The 14,772-nt window shown below is 53.1% G+C and overlaps 1 protein-coding gene across 6 annotated transcripts in view; it reads left to right on the top strand.

The window, feature by feature from the left end:
- Nucleotides 1-14,772, top strand: part of ZBTB40 (zinc finger and BTB domain containing 40) — a 72,864-nt gene that overhangs the window by 53,322 nt on the left and 4,770 nt on the right. For 4 of the 6 annotated variants that reach the window (XM_044237393.1, XM_044237396.1, XM_044237394.1 and 1 more), the window contains 8 exons: nt 1,592-1,760; nt 2,102-2,569; nt 3,341-3,547; nt 7,247-7,411; nt 9,969-10,183; nt 11,342-11,504; nt 12,211-12,297; nt 13,697-13,923. In XM_044237393.1, the coding sequence (XP_044093328.1) occupies nt 1,592-1,760; nt 2,102-2,569; nt 3,341-3,547; nt 7,247-7,411; nt 9,969-10,183; nt 11,342-11,504; nt 12,211-12,297; nt 13,697-13,923 (1,701 nt within the window). The remainder of the gene's footprint in view (nt 1-1,591; nt 1,761-2,101; nt 2,570-3,340; nt 3,548-7,246; nt 7,412-9,968; nt 10,184-11,341; nt 11,505-12,210; nt 12,298-13,696; nt 13,924-14,772) is intronic. The other 2 variants (XM_044237397.1, XM_044237398.1) reach the window with 2 other exon arrangements.

A 14,772-nucleotide genomic window follows, 5' to 3' on the forward strand; every position in this document is an offset into this window, starting at 1 on the left:
CTGTTGTTCCAGAGAGTTCTACCAGGCTCATGCCTGGGATGGTCTCATTCCTGAGGGAGGCACTGGATTCTGCAGAGTGCATATTGCACGCCGAGCTCTGTGCTGAGCCAACATTTCTTTGTTGTTTAATTCTCTCAGCCCTCCTTGGCAGGGGATGTCACCCACAGTTTACAGAATAGGGACTCAGGCTCTAAGGGGTCTGGTAACAGTTCTAGGATGCTCCAGCTGGTCAGAGCGGAAGCGGGGGTTTGAACCCAGGCTCATGTGGCTCAAACCTAGATGTATTTCATTTACCTGAACCTAGGTAAACTCAAAGGGAACCATGATAACTGTCCTAACATGTTTTATGGAACAACTGCTTTCAGAGGAAGAAAAGTAAAATTGGTCTGGCATCTAGGAAGAGCCAAGACAAACATAGCTAGAACAAAGCTTTTGCCCATATGGGGTATCACGTAGTGCCAGCTCATTTTCTGTAAGGCTTTTCAGTGTGGCCAGCATCCCAGAAAAACCAGGTGGGGACTTGGGGGGATTCATGGATGTCCAGCTCAGGATCATGGGCATCTCGAGTGGGGAAGAATTATAAGAGGGTTAAATTAAACTACAGGTTCCCCCGTATGTGCCTTTTAATCCAGGTAGGCGTGGAAGGTGTGCCGAAGGGCAGGTTTCTAGCACTGTCCACACAGGTGACAGCCCCACCGTGGTCTGACTCTCGGGTGGGAAGACAGTGGCACGGATTTCTGCGGGCCTTCCGAGCCGGACGCATCTGCGAGACTCTATCCGCACGCCTCGCGCTCTAGAGACGGAGCTCTTGTAGTTGATGAGTTCGAGCCTCACTAATGAGCCTCGGGCCTACCTCCAGGGACATCAGGTTTATTTAGATAGACTTGAAAAGAGCAGAAATAAAATGTCTTCCCAAAAGAAACTTCCATTTGGCCATCTGTGGATGGTTTCGCTTTATTTTCTCAGTGTACGGACTCTTTCTGCTGATCGCGCTAACATTCTGAAAGAGGATGGCTTTGAAATAAAATTCTTGGCCTCTTTAAAGCCCCTATTTGAACCTTCTTTAAAAATCCGAGTTTTTTTTTTTTTCCATGAAAGAAAATGTTTAAAAGGGTACATCTAAGTGTCTAAAAACGTGAAGCCACTGATCATGCAGAATTACTTCCACACACTGTGACAATTACATATTATGAGAAATTATCTTGATCTTCAGGACAGAGCCACCAACTACCAAATCCTGTAGCTTTCCAAGCTTTTAATACTGAGCTCTAGAAAAGTTCTTTTGGAGACTCCTGGCTTCTGAGAAGATGCTTCTCGTAGAAAATGCCCAGCGTTTCCTTGCTCTGGTACCTTTGTTTTTGCACGTTTGTCTTGACTTGGGTCTACCTTTTCTCCTTTTCCTTTCTTAATTTGCCAGTTTCCCTGTTATCTGGAAATGAGTGTTCTCCCTTCCATTCATCACAAGACGTGTAAATCTGTTATAAATGGAGTGGTGCCTTCCTCAAATTCGCTTTCTTTACCCCCTAGTTGAGAACCACGGAGAAAACTGCTGATATTAACCACAAACCTTTGTCTCCTGGTGTTCATTTAGATTCTGAGCATTTCCTCAGAGACGGCGAGCCCTGAAGCTTCCCTGAAAGTAATGCTGAGCAGAGCCGTGGAAAAATCCGTCTCGGCCATTGAAATATGTCACCTCCTGTGCACCGTGCACAGATCTTTCCCAGACCTGCAGCCCGTCATGCGCGAGTTAGCACACGCTGGTAAGGAACAGAGCGGGGGCTGGGGAGGTGCGGTGGGGGCAAAGCCTGTTGTTAGGCTTTTCCTAACAGGTTATGTCCGTCCTGCAGAGAAGAGGCAGTAGTTCGTAGACGGCTTCATCCATCGCTGCCTCACTACTTGGAAATGCTCTCAGTACCTGCACAGGGCACAGGCCTAGATCTAAGCTGATGCTGTGGGTGTGGATGGGAAAGTGAAGGTGACAGTGGTATCATTCCAGAGTTTTAGAGGGTCCCGCCCTAGTCTGCAGCCTTCTCTAGGAAAGATTAGGAAGCAAAGCAGAAGCGCAGAATTTCCAGAGCCGTGCGATTTCTCTCATCTGCAGGCTTCCTTACTCAGGAAGGTGGAGGGAAGGAGAGGTGGAGGGTGAGCGGTAAGTGTCACCGCGAAGCCGACAGCAGAGCAGACGAGAAGGTGGCCGAGCCAGCGGAGGAAGGCTGCCCATCTGGGAAACAGAGCAGTCCGGGAGAGACTGGTTCCTTGCCAGAGAGACAAGAGAAAGACACGTCTGCCTCCTCCGACGCTGCCAAGAAGAGCTTCGTGTGTAAGGCCTGTGACAAAAGCTTCCACTTCTACTGCCGTCTGAAGGTGCACATGAAGCGCTGCCGGGTGGCCAAGAGCAAGCAGGTGCAGTGTAAGGAGTGCAACGAGACCAAGGATTCTAAGAAGGAGCTGGAAAAGCATCAGCTGGAGGCCCATGGTGCAGGAGGAGATCCCGATATCCCAAAGAAGAAGAAGAAGAGGCTGCCGGTGACATGTGACCTCTGTGGGAGAGAGTTTGCCCATGCCTCAGGTACTTCCAAGAAGGCAGAGTGATTTCAGAGGGCGGGAGTTCCGGATATTGTGGTGTGGACTCTAGGCCTTGCCTCTGGTTGTGTGCAGTAAGGGCTACGGGTGGGCCTGGGAAACAGAGGGCTCCCACAGAGGCGGGTGGGGTTTTGAGGAAAGCGTGAGCTGTGGACTCAGCTCCCCGAGCTTTCCTTTCCCCATCTTAAATAGGCACCCTGACAGCACCCACTTCCTGGAATTGTTGTAAAGAGTTAACATAGCTAAACACCTACCTACAGCGCCTGCAGTAGAATTAGTAAGTGGCAGCGGCTGTTACTCGCAGCAATAACCAGCTAGTTAACGGCCGACTCAGGCTTCCACATACCACTTGTTTCTTGATAATAAATAGGTCACAAACTCTGGGATGGATAGTCAGAATTGTTTACCCTCGTCCCAGACATTGGCTAAACCTAATGAAACGTAAAACCGAGTTTTGTTTCACTGTCTCTTGGTGGTGGGTCCTATTTAAGAGAGAGAGAGGGGAGGGGAGGGGAAGGATACACCCAGAACACTCCATGCCTGATGCAGACAGGAGAGGGACCGAGGTGACTTTCGGAGTGCGGGCCAGTGGGCGGATGAGCAGCAGGGCTGAGTGCGGGCCGAGTGCAGGTGGCCTTCTGTGCCTCCTCGTGGGGCCTGGCCACGAGGCCAGCGCTGTTATATGTCCTCACGTTGGCGTCGTCACGTTGATACACGTTGACGTGTATCCCTCTGGCCCCTGGTGTGGCTTCCCTAGGCATGCAGTACCACAAACTGACAGAGCACTTTGACGAGAAGCCTTTCTCCTGTGAAGAGTGTGGGGCCAAGTTCGCAGCCAATTCTACCCTGAAGAACCACCTTCGCCTTCACACGGGGGACCGCCCGTTCATGTGCAAGCACTGCCTCATGACCTTCACCCAGGCTTCCGCCCTGGCCTACCACACCAAGAAGAAGCACTCGGAAGGTAGGGTGCCGAGAGTCTCTTCATTCTTTCTGCCAGCTCTCAGTGGGTCACCTCCCCAAAAACCCATTTGGAACGAGGCATGACATGTCTCTCAAGTAGATTAGAAACAAAAAACGGTGCACACTCCGCCTAGAGTGATGACCAGGAGCACACAGGTACACGGGCACGTAAAAGGCTTATGGTAAGAGTTCGTGAAGAGAGGCTAACTAATGTAGGATTGTGACCTTATAGTTACAGAATTGGCAGAAAACCAGGAGTTCCTCAGGCTTCGAGGTTGAGTTCACGCATGAGACAAACCCTGGCTGAGCACGTGCCGTGGGTCAGACCATGGCCAAGGGACAACGCCGGAGCTGCTGGGCCCCCAGAGCTCACGGGCCAGGGGCTTTTCTGCCGCAGAGACGGAGGCGGTGCAGAGCTGCCGACGCTGGGATAGGGGATAACCCCAGCAAGCTGGAAGGACGGGGAAGGGGTTTCTAGTCTGCTCAGAGCCAGGGAGATGTGTGGTCAGAGAGGGCCTCTCAGAGGACTCCCTGCCTTGTTTGGCACATTTATGTGTAAGGGAGAATCCCACCATCGGGCGCCTGGGGGAGCTCAGTGGGTGGTGAAACATCTGCCTTCAGCTCAGGGTCAGGATCCCACAGTCCTGGGATCCTGCTTCTCCCTCTCCCTCTATGTGCGTGCGTGTGCTTTCTCTCACTCTCTCTCTCAAGTAAATAAATAAAATCTTTAAAAAAAAAAAAAAAGAAAGAAAGTCCCGCCATCATCTCACCTGGATCGTGGTAGGAACCACCTACCCTTGCTCTCATCCTCTCCCTAGATGGTGCTCTCGGGACACAGGCCCCAGTGGTCCTTCTGGTGCTAACCCATATCCTGTCACTTCTCTGCTCAAAACCTTTTTGCAAAAGCTCTTCACCTCACTCTGTAAAATCTGAAGGCCTAACGCCAGCCCGCCAGGCTCCCTGTGACCGGGTCCCCTAAGACCTCCCCTCATACTCCCCTCCCTCGCCCTTGCCCAGTTCTCCCCGATTGCAGCCTCCTTGCAAGGCTCCGGCCCGGGAGGACACCTGCCGGCCCTGCGTTCTTGCCCTTCCCTCCACTCAAAGGCTTTCTTGTCATCCCTCCTCACCTCCTTCAGGTCTTTGTTCACAGCTCTTCCCTGCGAGTCCTTTCCCGGCCACCCCATGTAAAATCTCAGCCCCAGCTCCAGTTCCCCTGCATTGTTCTCCGCTGTAGGGCTTGTCGCAGGAAATGTTTTACCTACTTCATTAATTCCTCGTGTTTCTAGTCAGTCTCCCCCGTTAGAATGCAGGCTCCAGGAGGTAGAGCTGTTAGTTCCCCACGCCCCCCCCCAACTGCTGCATCACTGGAATAGTACTTAGCAAGACTCGACCCTCAGTAAACGTTCATTGAGTAAATGAATTTCTACAGCACTATTCCAGGCACCAGGCATGTGTATACGCACCGAGGTGCCATGGAGTTCACTTCCAGTGGTAAGAGAGACCATAAACAAATGTGTAGTGTGAATTCAGATAGTAGTCATTACTAGGAAGAAAAATAAAGCAGGGTCATCAGCCGGGGAATGGCAGGGTTCGCTATCATCAGAGAAGGCCTCAGAGACATGAGGCTTGTGTAGGTGAATGACGTGAGAGCTGGAACCGGCGGAAGATCTCGAAGAGCATCCCAAGTGCAGAGACCCTGCCCCCCGCAACTGGAATGAGCCTGACCTATTTGAGACACCGCAAGAGAACTCGAAGGAGCTGAAACAGAGCAGACAAGGAAAGAACGGTGGGAGAGAAGGCCAGAGAGCTCACCAGAGGCCAGGTGTAGGGCCATAGAGGCCAGGGTCAGGACTTTTTGTTCTGTTTTTAGGACTTGGGTTTTTACGCAGAGTGGGCTGGTTTCTGTTGCTGCTGTCATGAATTGCCAGACACAGTAGCTAAAATCAAGGCAAATGTATTACCTTGCTACTTTGGAGGTTGAAGAGCCTAAAGAGATTTTAACAAAGGAAGAGTCAAAGTTTTGATGAGTGTGTTCCTTCTGGAAGGTCTGGGGGAGAACTTGTTCCTCGTTTTCCCAGCTTCTAGAGGTTGCGTGGCTTCCGCAGCTCATGGCCATGTCCTTGTTCCCCCATTGGACCTCCTCCTTTGACTTTCCTTGTTCTCTCTTCCAAAGAAGCCATGATGACATTGGGCCTGCTGGTATAATCCAGGATAGTCTTCCCATCTCAAGACCCTTAACTTAATCATATCTGCAGAGCCCCTTTTGCCACACGAGGGAACATGTTCCCAAGTTTCGGGGCGTTAGGACATGGGCACCCTCAGGGGCCGTGATTCTACAGCAGGAAGCCATGGACCAGCTATAAGCAGAGGAGCAGCAGGAGGTGACTTCTTTGGAGTTAATTTGGAGTTAATCCTGGCCACTCTTGGCAGTCCGCTTTAATAAGAGAAGAGTCATGTTCACAGGGAGGCAGGGCCAGCCAGTCGTCCGGTGTGGGGGTGTCGGGGCTCTCAGCGAGGGCATGCTGAGGGCAGTCATCACACATTCAAGTTTGGGTTGTGTTGAAGCAGAAGTGCTAGGACCCATCGTGGGCGGCTGGTTAAGGATGGCTGTGGGGTTTCTGGATGAGCAGCCAAGTGTGTGGCCCTGCCCTTCCCTGCAGTGGACAGAACTGGAGTGCTTGGGGGCTGGTGGCGGGCCATGGGGGTGCCGGGGACGGAGCCTCAGGAGCTCTGTCTGAGGGATAGGTGTGCGCTCCACGCAGAAAAGGACAGAAGTAAGAGATTGGATGTGTAAGTCGTGGTTACAGGGGAAGCTGGGAGCCAGAGCTAGGACTGTGGGCATTCTCAGGGTACAGATGGTATCTGAGCTCTGAGCTAAGGTCATCTACAAAGCAGGCAGCCAAGGGCTGAGTCCTGGGCTTCTCAATAATTTCAACTCTTGATCGAAGAAACCCTTTTTTTCCTAACAAAATCTTATTTCAAAGCCCAACATGTGAAAAATGCAAACGATGTTGATTGCTCTAGCTGAAATAGACCTCGGATTTGAGGGATTTGGACTCTCACTTCACTGATTTCTCCACTTCTCTGCTGGCCCAGAAGGGACCCTGGAGGCACAGCTCGTCTGGTGGTTTCTTACACATGCCAGTTTTCCAGCCTTGCTCTTTACCTCTATTTCCCAACAGTCTTGGGCAGTCTGGTCATTGTATTCCCATTATGTGTGTGAGGGAACAGAGAAGCCAGATGATTTATAATAACTTCATAGCAAGTCAGCAGGGGAAGGCTTCCCTTCTCTCTATCCCCGTCTGTCACCTCCGTGTGCGGTCGTGGTTCCACACGGTGCATGTGGCCAGGAATCCAGACCCGGGAGTTTCTGAGCAGGAGGATATGTCTGTTTTCTGGGAGCAGAATGAGCTCTTCCATAACTTAGAGGGGCCTGGTTAACAGATGGGTGGTCTTGTGTGGTGAGAACTCTGTTCTTATCCCTCAGGGGAGGGAGGCCACAATGTCAGCGGCTCCGTGCGAGGTGCCATCCGATAGAAGGGCCCAGACCTCTCACCCAGGGTGTTACAAATTGCGTGTGGTTTTGACGCCGTCTCCCAGATTGTATTCCCCGACACGTGCCTTACCGTGTGATCTTGTGTTTAGGGATACCTTCCGTGTTTGGTGCTATTTCTAATAAGGAAACTCATGCTGTTTCCAGGGAAAATGTACGCCTGCCAGTATTGTGATGCTGTGTTCGCCCAGTCCATTGAGCTGTCCCGCCACGTGAGGACCCACACTGGGGACAAGCCGTATGTCTGCAGGGACTGTGGCAAGGGCTTCCGGCAAGCCAACGGCCTGTCCATCCACCTGCACACCTTTCACAGTACGTACTAGGATGGCGGCTGTCAGGCATTCGGCGCCAGGCCTGGCTCTAAGAAGGCGTGTAACGATCATGACAGAAGTTGTCACTCCACCAGAGCCAGTCCCCACTTGGTGTCTTCCCCTCCCCTGTTCTCCAGCAAAACCAAGTCCCTCATTCATATTTCAAGAAAAATCCCATTTTTAACATGTCATTGTGTAATGTCCGAGCTGTTTCCTTGTCTCCTTTTTAGCCCACCTGGCACTGCTTGCCTGACAAAGGCAAATTATGCTTGAAGGAGAGCCTCAGTAACAGACAGGCTGCAGAGCTCCAGAATATTTCCATTAGTCCACTGAGCTGCTCTTTGCTTGCCCCCTCCCTCCCCAACTCATCTTGTAGTCCTACCCACCTTTCCCCCGAGGAGCAGCCGGACGCTGTCTGAGTTAATATCCACCGTCGTGAGTGGTCCCTGCTCTCGCCCCCCTCCCGACCTGGGAAGCCTACTGCCCGATATTCCCTCCCCTGTGCCCCTGGAGCCACTCAGGTAGTGGGGTCTGCCCCCACCTTTCTCCACTTCTACCGGAACTGATACAGACAAAACACACTTCTAATCAACACACGCACAGGAAGGCAAAGAAAACTCTGTGCATCCTCATCCCAGCCTCAGGAAGTGGCCAGTGTGGTGTCTGCAGCCACGTCCCGTCTCCCCCAGCAGACTCGTTGCAGTGGGGTGAGCGGCGCGGCGTAGCTGTTGGGGGGTTAGGAGCTCGGGCTCCGACTCCACAAGGGCCTGGAACTGGACCTTGAGACCTTAAACAGATTTCTTTACCTTTCCAATCCCCCATGCCCCTTTTGTCCATGAGGAAAAGTAATAATGCCACCGCCTTGGATTGCTGTGAGAATTAATAAGGTGTCTGTCCCGTGTGAAGCATGAACGCCTCTGCCTGACTCACAGAAGATGCTCAGTAAACACCAGATAGGAGTATTGGTGGTAAAAGCAACCCTCTCAGGTGCCATTTGTCGCCATCAAAGCCTGTCTTTCTGGCGTGCCACGTACCCTGCATATCCTCCTCCCTTCCCTACCCCTGTTTTCCACACACCAGTTTCTAGCTATCTGCAAAAACAGTGCCTCACAAACATGGCTTTTATGTCAACACTTCAGATATATTATCAGCCAGCCAACAAAGGTTGTTGTCAGGACTCCCGTGTCCCTGACGTGGGGCTGGACCCGGGGCGATGCTGGACAAACGTACAGTGCAGCCCCTTCCCCTGGGGAGTTCACAAGTCCCCATATCCAGCTGCAGTAGACGCCCAGATGAGAGGTCTGGCTTGGATCTAGTGCCATCATTTCGATGTCCTTTCGACCTATTCAAAGGACGTTCTGCTCTGGATGCTCTGCTCTGGTCTCCTCTTCCTGGTAGCATTACTTAGGAGCCAGGAGATGGTGGGGCTGATCAGTTGTCATGACGAAGAGGAGCCCAAAGACCTCCGTGTCCTGGGAAAGGTCACTGGGAGCAGGCCAGTGGCCAGGGCCCTCTCCTAGGCCACTACTTGCCTGTTTCCCAGGCCCGCGTCGTAGCATATGGAGAACTGCTTCACCCCGTGTCTTTGGAGACAGTGTAGACTGAGATTTCGGAGCTCATGTCCACAGGGACACCAGTTAATGATACCGAGTGCTGCCGTGTGTCCAAATTCTGGAACTAATTGGAGCCCGTGCACACGTCAGATTGGCTAGTAGGCAAAGGATTTTATTATTAAAATGTGCTGCTTTCTGTTGCTTTCAGAAAAACTGAAATCTCTTGCCACAGGGATGGCAGATGTATCCTTCCTCAGTGCTAGTTCTTACTTCTGAGGCCTCCCTGAAGAGTTGGCGTGTCTAGTTAAGCAGGTGGCTCAGAGCACAGCCTTGGGAGTGAGAGCAGCGACTGTCACCCGGTTGAGTCATTTCCCACTTGTGTCACCGGGTGCTCTCGAAGCCTTGCTTTTGCTAATCTCTAAAATAGGGTGATAATAGATCCCACGTGTAGGGTTATTGGAAGGTTAGAGTGAGTTCATATTTGTAAGGCGCTTAGAATATGGCTGTCATGCAGTACTCATTAAACATTGAGAATGTTTTTATTGTTGAATCCAAGGTGAGGAGCAAGGAAGCATCCTTCCTGTCAGTCAGACGCTGACAACAGAGCAAACAGTGAGGCTCTGGGGAGTGTGTTGGAAATCTCTGCAGAACATGAGAACACTCAGAAATGCCCAGCGCAGGCAGGGCAAGAGCAAGGGCAGTCCTCCCTGCAAAGTAGTTAAATGGAATTGAACTTGTAGGATGTAACGTGAGCAATGGGGACGAACTACTTGGTGCCGCAGAGGGGGTTCGTACAGAAGCCTCAGAGGCATCCCCCCCTCCCCGGACAAAGGTGGGGGGGTGGTCAGGCGATCGCCGCACTCACTGCTGGTCCTCGGAGCGTGCGGCCCTGCCTGACCTCCAAACAGCCTCGCACCCGGAACCGCACCCAGCTGCCGCGCCTTCCTGACGGCTGCCCGTGGTGTTTTTCCCTCCCTCTCTCCCCGCGGATGTCCGTGAAACCAGACATCGAGGATCCGTACGACTGCAAGAAATGCAGGATGAGCTTCCCCACGCTGCAGGACCACCGCAGGCACATCCACGAAGTGCACTCCAAGGAGTACCACCCCTGCCCCACGTGCGGGAAGATCTTCAGCGCCCCCTCCATGCTGGAGCGCCACATGGTGACCCACGTCGGCGGGAAGCCCTTCAGCTGCGGGATCTGCAACAAGGCCTACCAGGTGACCGCGCGCTCGGCCCGGAGCACCTCCCCCGTCCCCGGCCTGCCCTCCCTTGCATCTGCCCGGAGTCCCCGAGCGGACGAGGTGGCTGCCGCTCAGGAAGGATGCAGCTCGTAACCGCTGAGATTCTCTCAGGTGATCTGGTCAGAGTGATGCAGCTGGGAGCTTTAATTGGAGCCGAGAATTCCTGCAGCTCTTCTCTTGGATCTCAGCCCTGTCACGAGCTGAATACTGCTCTTCCCCTTGGACACTCACACTCTGTGCAGCCCGTTGAGCCCGTGTGTCAGGGGATGTGAGAGTGACAATGGGCCGTGTAACACTGCCTGCAGTTACCTTGTTTAGCACGATGACTGGGTTGTTGTCGCTGTTTTTAAACTCCTAGGGAAGGGGTCTGCTTTTCCACCGTAGAATTTGGTATGTAATTAAAGGGAAACCCCATATGGAACTAAAAAGAAACCACATATGAGAAACTCAACTCTAAAACCGCAGAGAAAAAATGGTTCTTGTGACGTCTGTAAGATTTGGATGTAGGGACAGAAACACCGCGGCTAATGCAGCTCCGCAGACATGGAGAGCTCACTTTGGACCACACCTGGTGCTATGGCCTCAGGGTTACAGAGCTGAGTAAGGCATCAGCTTGGCCACTGGGAAAGCCGGGAACTGAGGGGTGAGAGTGTCTCCGGGCTGCTCTGGAACCTGGGAAGGAGCAGGGACCACGCATGCTTCTGCTTCAGCAGGCTTCTCTGCTGCCTCCCTGGGCCTCTGGGAGGCGGTGAGGTACAGCTCACATGCTCCGGTGGGAAGGCCAGGGATTGAATTCTGGCCCTGCTGTTTACTGATAGGACCTTGGGCAAGTCATTTAACCGCTGTGTGCCTCAGCTCACCTCACTAGAAAGATTCTGAGGCCTCCCTCATAGGCTTATTGTGAAGGGTGAGAGTTTCTGAAGGACCAGGCTGTGCCCTGCCCCGTAGTGGTCTCTCAGTAAATACACAGGAGCCTGGTCCCCCAGCCACCAGCCTTTCCTCTCACGTGAGCACTCAGTGTGATGGTGAGAGTGTGATTCTAGATCCATAAGCTCATTTGTCTCACGAGGGCCTTGGGACCTCTCCAGCTTGCTGGAACCTTCTAAGACTTAACATTCGCCATGTTCCTTGCAGCAATTGTCTGGGTTGTGGTACCACAATCGGACCCACCACCCTGATGTGTTTGCCGCTCAGAACCATCGATCTTCCAAATTCTCATCACTGCAATGCAGCTCCTGTGACAAAACCTTTTCCAACACCATTGAACACAAGAAGCACATCAAGGCAGAGCATGCAGGTGAAGTTGGGGTGCCTGAGGCCGCCATTGTGAGCTGATGAGTGGGAGTGGCTCGATGACAGCATCCTGGGCTCCAGCCAAAAACCCCAGCTTCCGGTTCTGTACTGTGGTGTGTGTGGCAGTGGCCTTGGTTCTGTCCCAGCACACCTGAAGGAGGCCACGCCGGCCCATCAGGAGCAGTGAAGAGTAGCTTGAGTGGCAGTGGTTCTCCAACCGGGGGGCCTCGAGCACTGTGAGCTCCTCCCAGCGCTGAGGGACGCTGGTACACGGTGGGACCTGGGACGGGTGGTTGTAGTGGCAGACAGGCTCGGGCGGAAAGCCTGACTCCCACATGCCGCATGACCTTGGCAAGTGACCTCTCTTGCCTGAGCTGGTTTCCTTCTCTTCAGAAAGTCAGTTCATACCCCCCTTGCCGGTCAGCCTGGGGTAATCACCACAGCCATGAAGCATAGCATGTCGTGTGTGCGAGGCGCGTGCTGTGCATTGGTGGCGCTCCGACTCCATTCTTAGAGCAGCCCTCCTTCCATCCGGGCGGCCTGGCTCCGATCTGGCGTCCTTTACGCCAGATTGTTCTGCAAGTTCAGAGCTGTGAGGTTCCCGGCACTTGGTAGATGCTTGCTAAGTATTGGCCATCGCCGCCCTCTGCAGCCCGAGAGAGCCGTCCTCTGGTTGGTTCCCACCATTTCTTTCCTTGTGTGCTTCACAGATATGAAGTTCCACGAATGTGACCAGTGTAAGGAGCTCTTCCCCACACCGGCCTTGCTACAAGTCCACATCAAGTGCCAGCATTCAGGTCAGTGCCCCTTGCGAGATGTTCCTGGCCTGGACTGCCCTGGTGTGTGTCCTCTCCACCATCCACAGCCATGCAGGCCAGACCAAGTAACCGAACGGACTTGTGCCTCCGTTTCCTTACCTGTAAAACAGGGACGGTCAGAGTGCTTCCTTCCTTGCAGGGTAACTGCAAATTGAAATACGTTAGTACCCAGAAAGGGTGTAAGGCTCGGCATCCGTGAGCATCCCTCCAGCGTGACCTGAGATTGTCCTTGTTGCTGCCATGTCTCCTCAAATCTAAAATGCTAGTTTTGTATGAACCATTAAGAAAGATAAACTGATTCAGTGGGTTAAGCCCCTGCCTTCGGCTCAGGTCATGGTCTCAGGGTCCTGGGATCGAGCCCCGCATCGGGCTCTCTGCTCGGCGAGGAGCTTGCTTCGCCCTCTCTCTCTGCCTGCCTCTCTGCCTGCTTGTGCTCTCTCTCTATCAAATAAATAAATAAAATCTTAAAAAAAGAAAAACTGCCAATTAAACTACATCGTCACTTAGAGTTTGCAGGTGATTCTGCCTGCTGTTCTGGGCTTAATTTGGCAGAGATTTTACACACTCTGGGTACATCAGAAGGAAAATATGAGAAAGAAATCATGGTGAGCATCCCACCTCTCGGAGCAGCTTTCACTTCTGTCCGTCGAGGCGCGTGTGCTCCCATGTGGCACGTGCCTGGCCACCAGCAGCACTGGCGGTGGGGCACAGCAGGCCGTTAGTTTCGGTCCCTCGAGCATGACTGGTCTACTCTTCGTTTCGGTCCCTCGAGCATAAAACTGGTCTACTCTTGCTGCTTAGGGATGTAGCTGAACATCTGCCCCTTACTCATCCCTCCTAAACCATTTGGTTCTTGGGAGTTAAAAACGTGCACCACTCCTGTCTCAGGGATGTTCTTGGAAGCCACAGACACACACTCCGCAGGTCTCAGTGCTGCCACCATAGCCGTCCGTGTGCACATGGTTGTTGGTGATTTTACATCCCACTGCTGCGTGGCCTGTAGTGGTCATAAGATGCCCTTGAACCCGGGTCAGAGATGTCAGAGCGTGCCTTGTGGACTTGATGAGGTACGGTGTCCTCAGCGTCCTGGTCCACAGTTGAGTGAAGACTGGCCCTGAGCTGAGGCAGAGTCACTCTGGAGCTAATGCTGGCGAAGCGTGGCTGCGGAGCCCCTTGCTTGCGTGGGACCTAGTCCTGTATTTGTCATGTTGCCTTATCTTTCTGAGAGGATCCCCCAGATCGTAGAAGCTTCGGGTCCCACCGAACCCGAATCTGCCTCTGCACCTCGATCCTGGTTGCTCCTTCCTCTCCCCTCGCCTGCCCCTGCTTCCCTCAGGCATCCTGCCCGCAGCCCGTCCTTTCTGTCCCCCTCTCCCAGGGTCCCAGCCGTTCCGGTGCTTGTACTGCGCAGCCACGTTCCGCTTCCCGGGAGCGCTGCAGCACCACGTCACCACGGAGCACTTCAAGCAGTCCGAGAGCACCTTCCCCTGCGAGCTCTGCGGGGAGCTCTTCACCTCCCAGGCCCAGCTGGATGGTCACTTGGAATCCGAACACCCCAAGGTGATGGGCTCTGAACCCCAAGCGGCAGCTTCCCAGGTGGTACAGGTGATTCTGGGGCCACCCGCCACGAGGGTGCTGACGCGGGGGTCCCAAGGCTTCTCTGGAGGCAGCTCTGCCACACCACCCAGCCGTTCTCTCGGGGGCTCCCAGAGGATCCCATACGTAATAACATGACTAAGAGGGCCTTATAGAAGCGACTCTCTGGGCCCCTGACCAAACAGAACAGAACACTCTAGTCTCCTGAGGAGCACCTGCAAATGGCCCCTGGGTAGAGGGAGAATTTCCAAAAGCAGAACACCCTTGCTTTGTCTTAATTCACACACTTCCCCACCTTCTGCAAAATACCGTGGGGTGTGGCAGGAGCGGCAGGAAATCTCGGAGAAAGGGGGGTGAGCTGTTGGGACCCCCCCTGCTGCTAAAACACTTCGATAGCTCCTCTAGGCTGGGCCCAGGACACCGGGTATGTCAGAGTTCCTCACCTTTACCTGGGGGAGAAGCTCGCCTCTTCCTGTCTTCTCCGGAGAGGGTGGGCAGTCAAGGAAAAGCAACGCAGTTCTGTGGATCATCTGTGGACGGACGGGAGCAGCGCTGTTAACTGATTGCACCTTCCCACTGTCCAGCCCCACAGAGAGGTTCTTGATGAACCGTGTCCTCACAGGCCTCTCTGCGAGCAGAGGGCAGGTCAGGTGGGCGGGCTGCAGTGGAATTCCTGTCGCCATGTCACCCAGAATGTCTCTGCTTTGATCTTTTTTTATATATTAGGATTCTTGGTAAGATGTCCTTTGAAGAAAAAGGGAAAAAAAAAAAAAGGCTCCCATTCCTAAAGAAAAAGAAAACCCGTTTGAAAACTACTGTCCTAGATGATTTTTGATTAAACACCATAATCCATCTTCT

This window comes from Neovison vison, chromosome 2 (genome assembly GCF_020171115.1).
Source record: "Neovison vison isolate M4711 chromosome 2, ASM_NN_V1, whole genome shotgun sequence".
Classification (NCBI taxonomy): Eukaryota; Metazoa; Chordata; class Mammalia; order Carnivora; family Mustelidae; genus Neogale; species Neogale vison.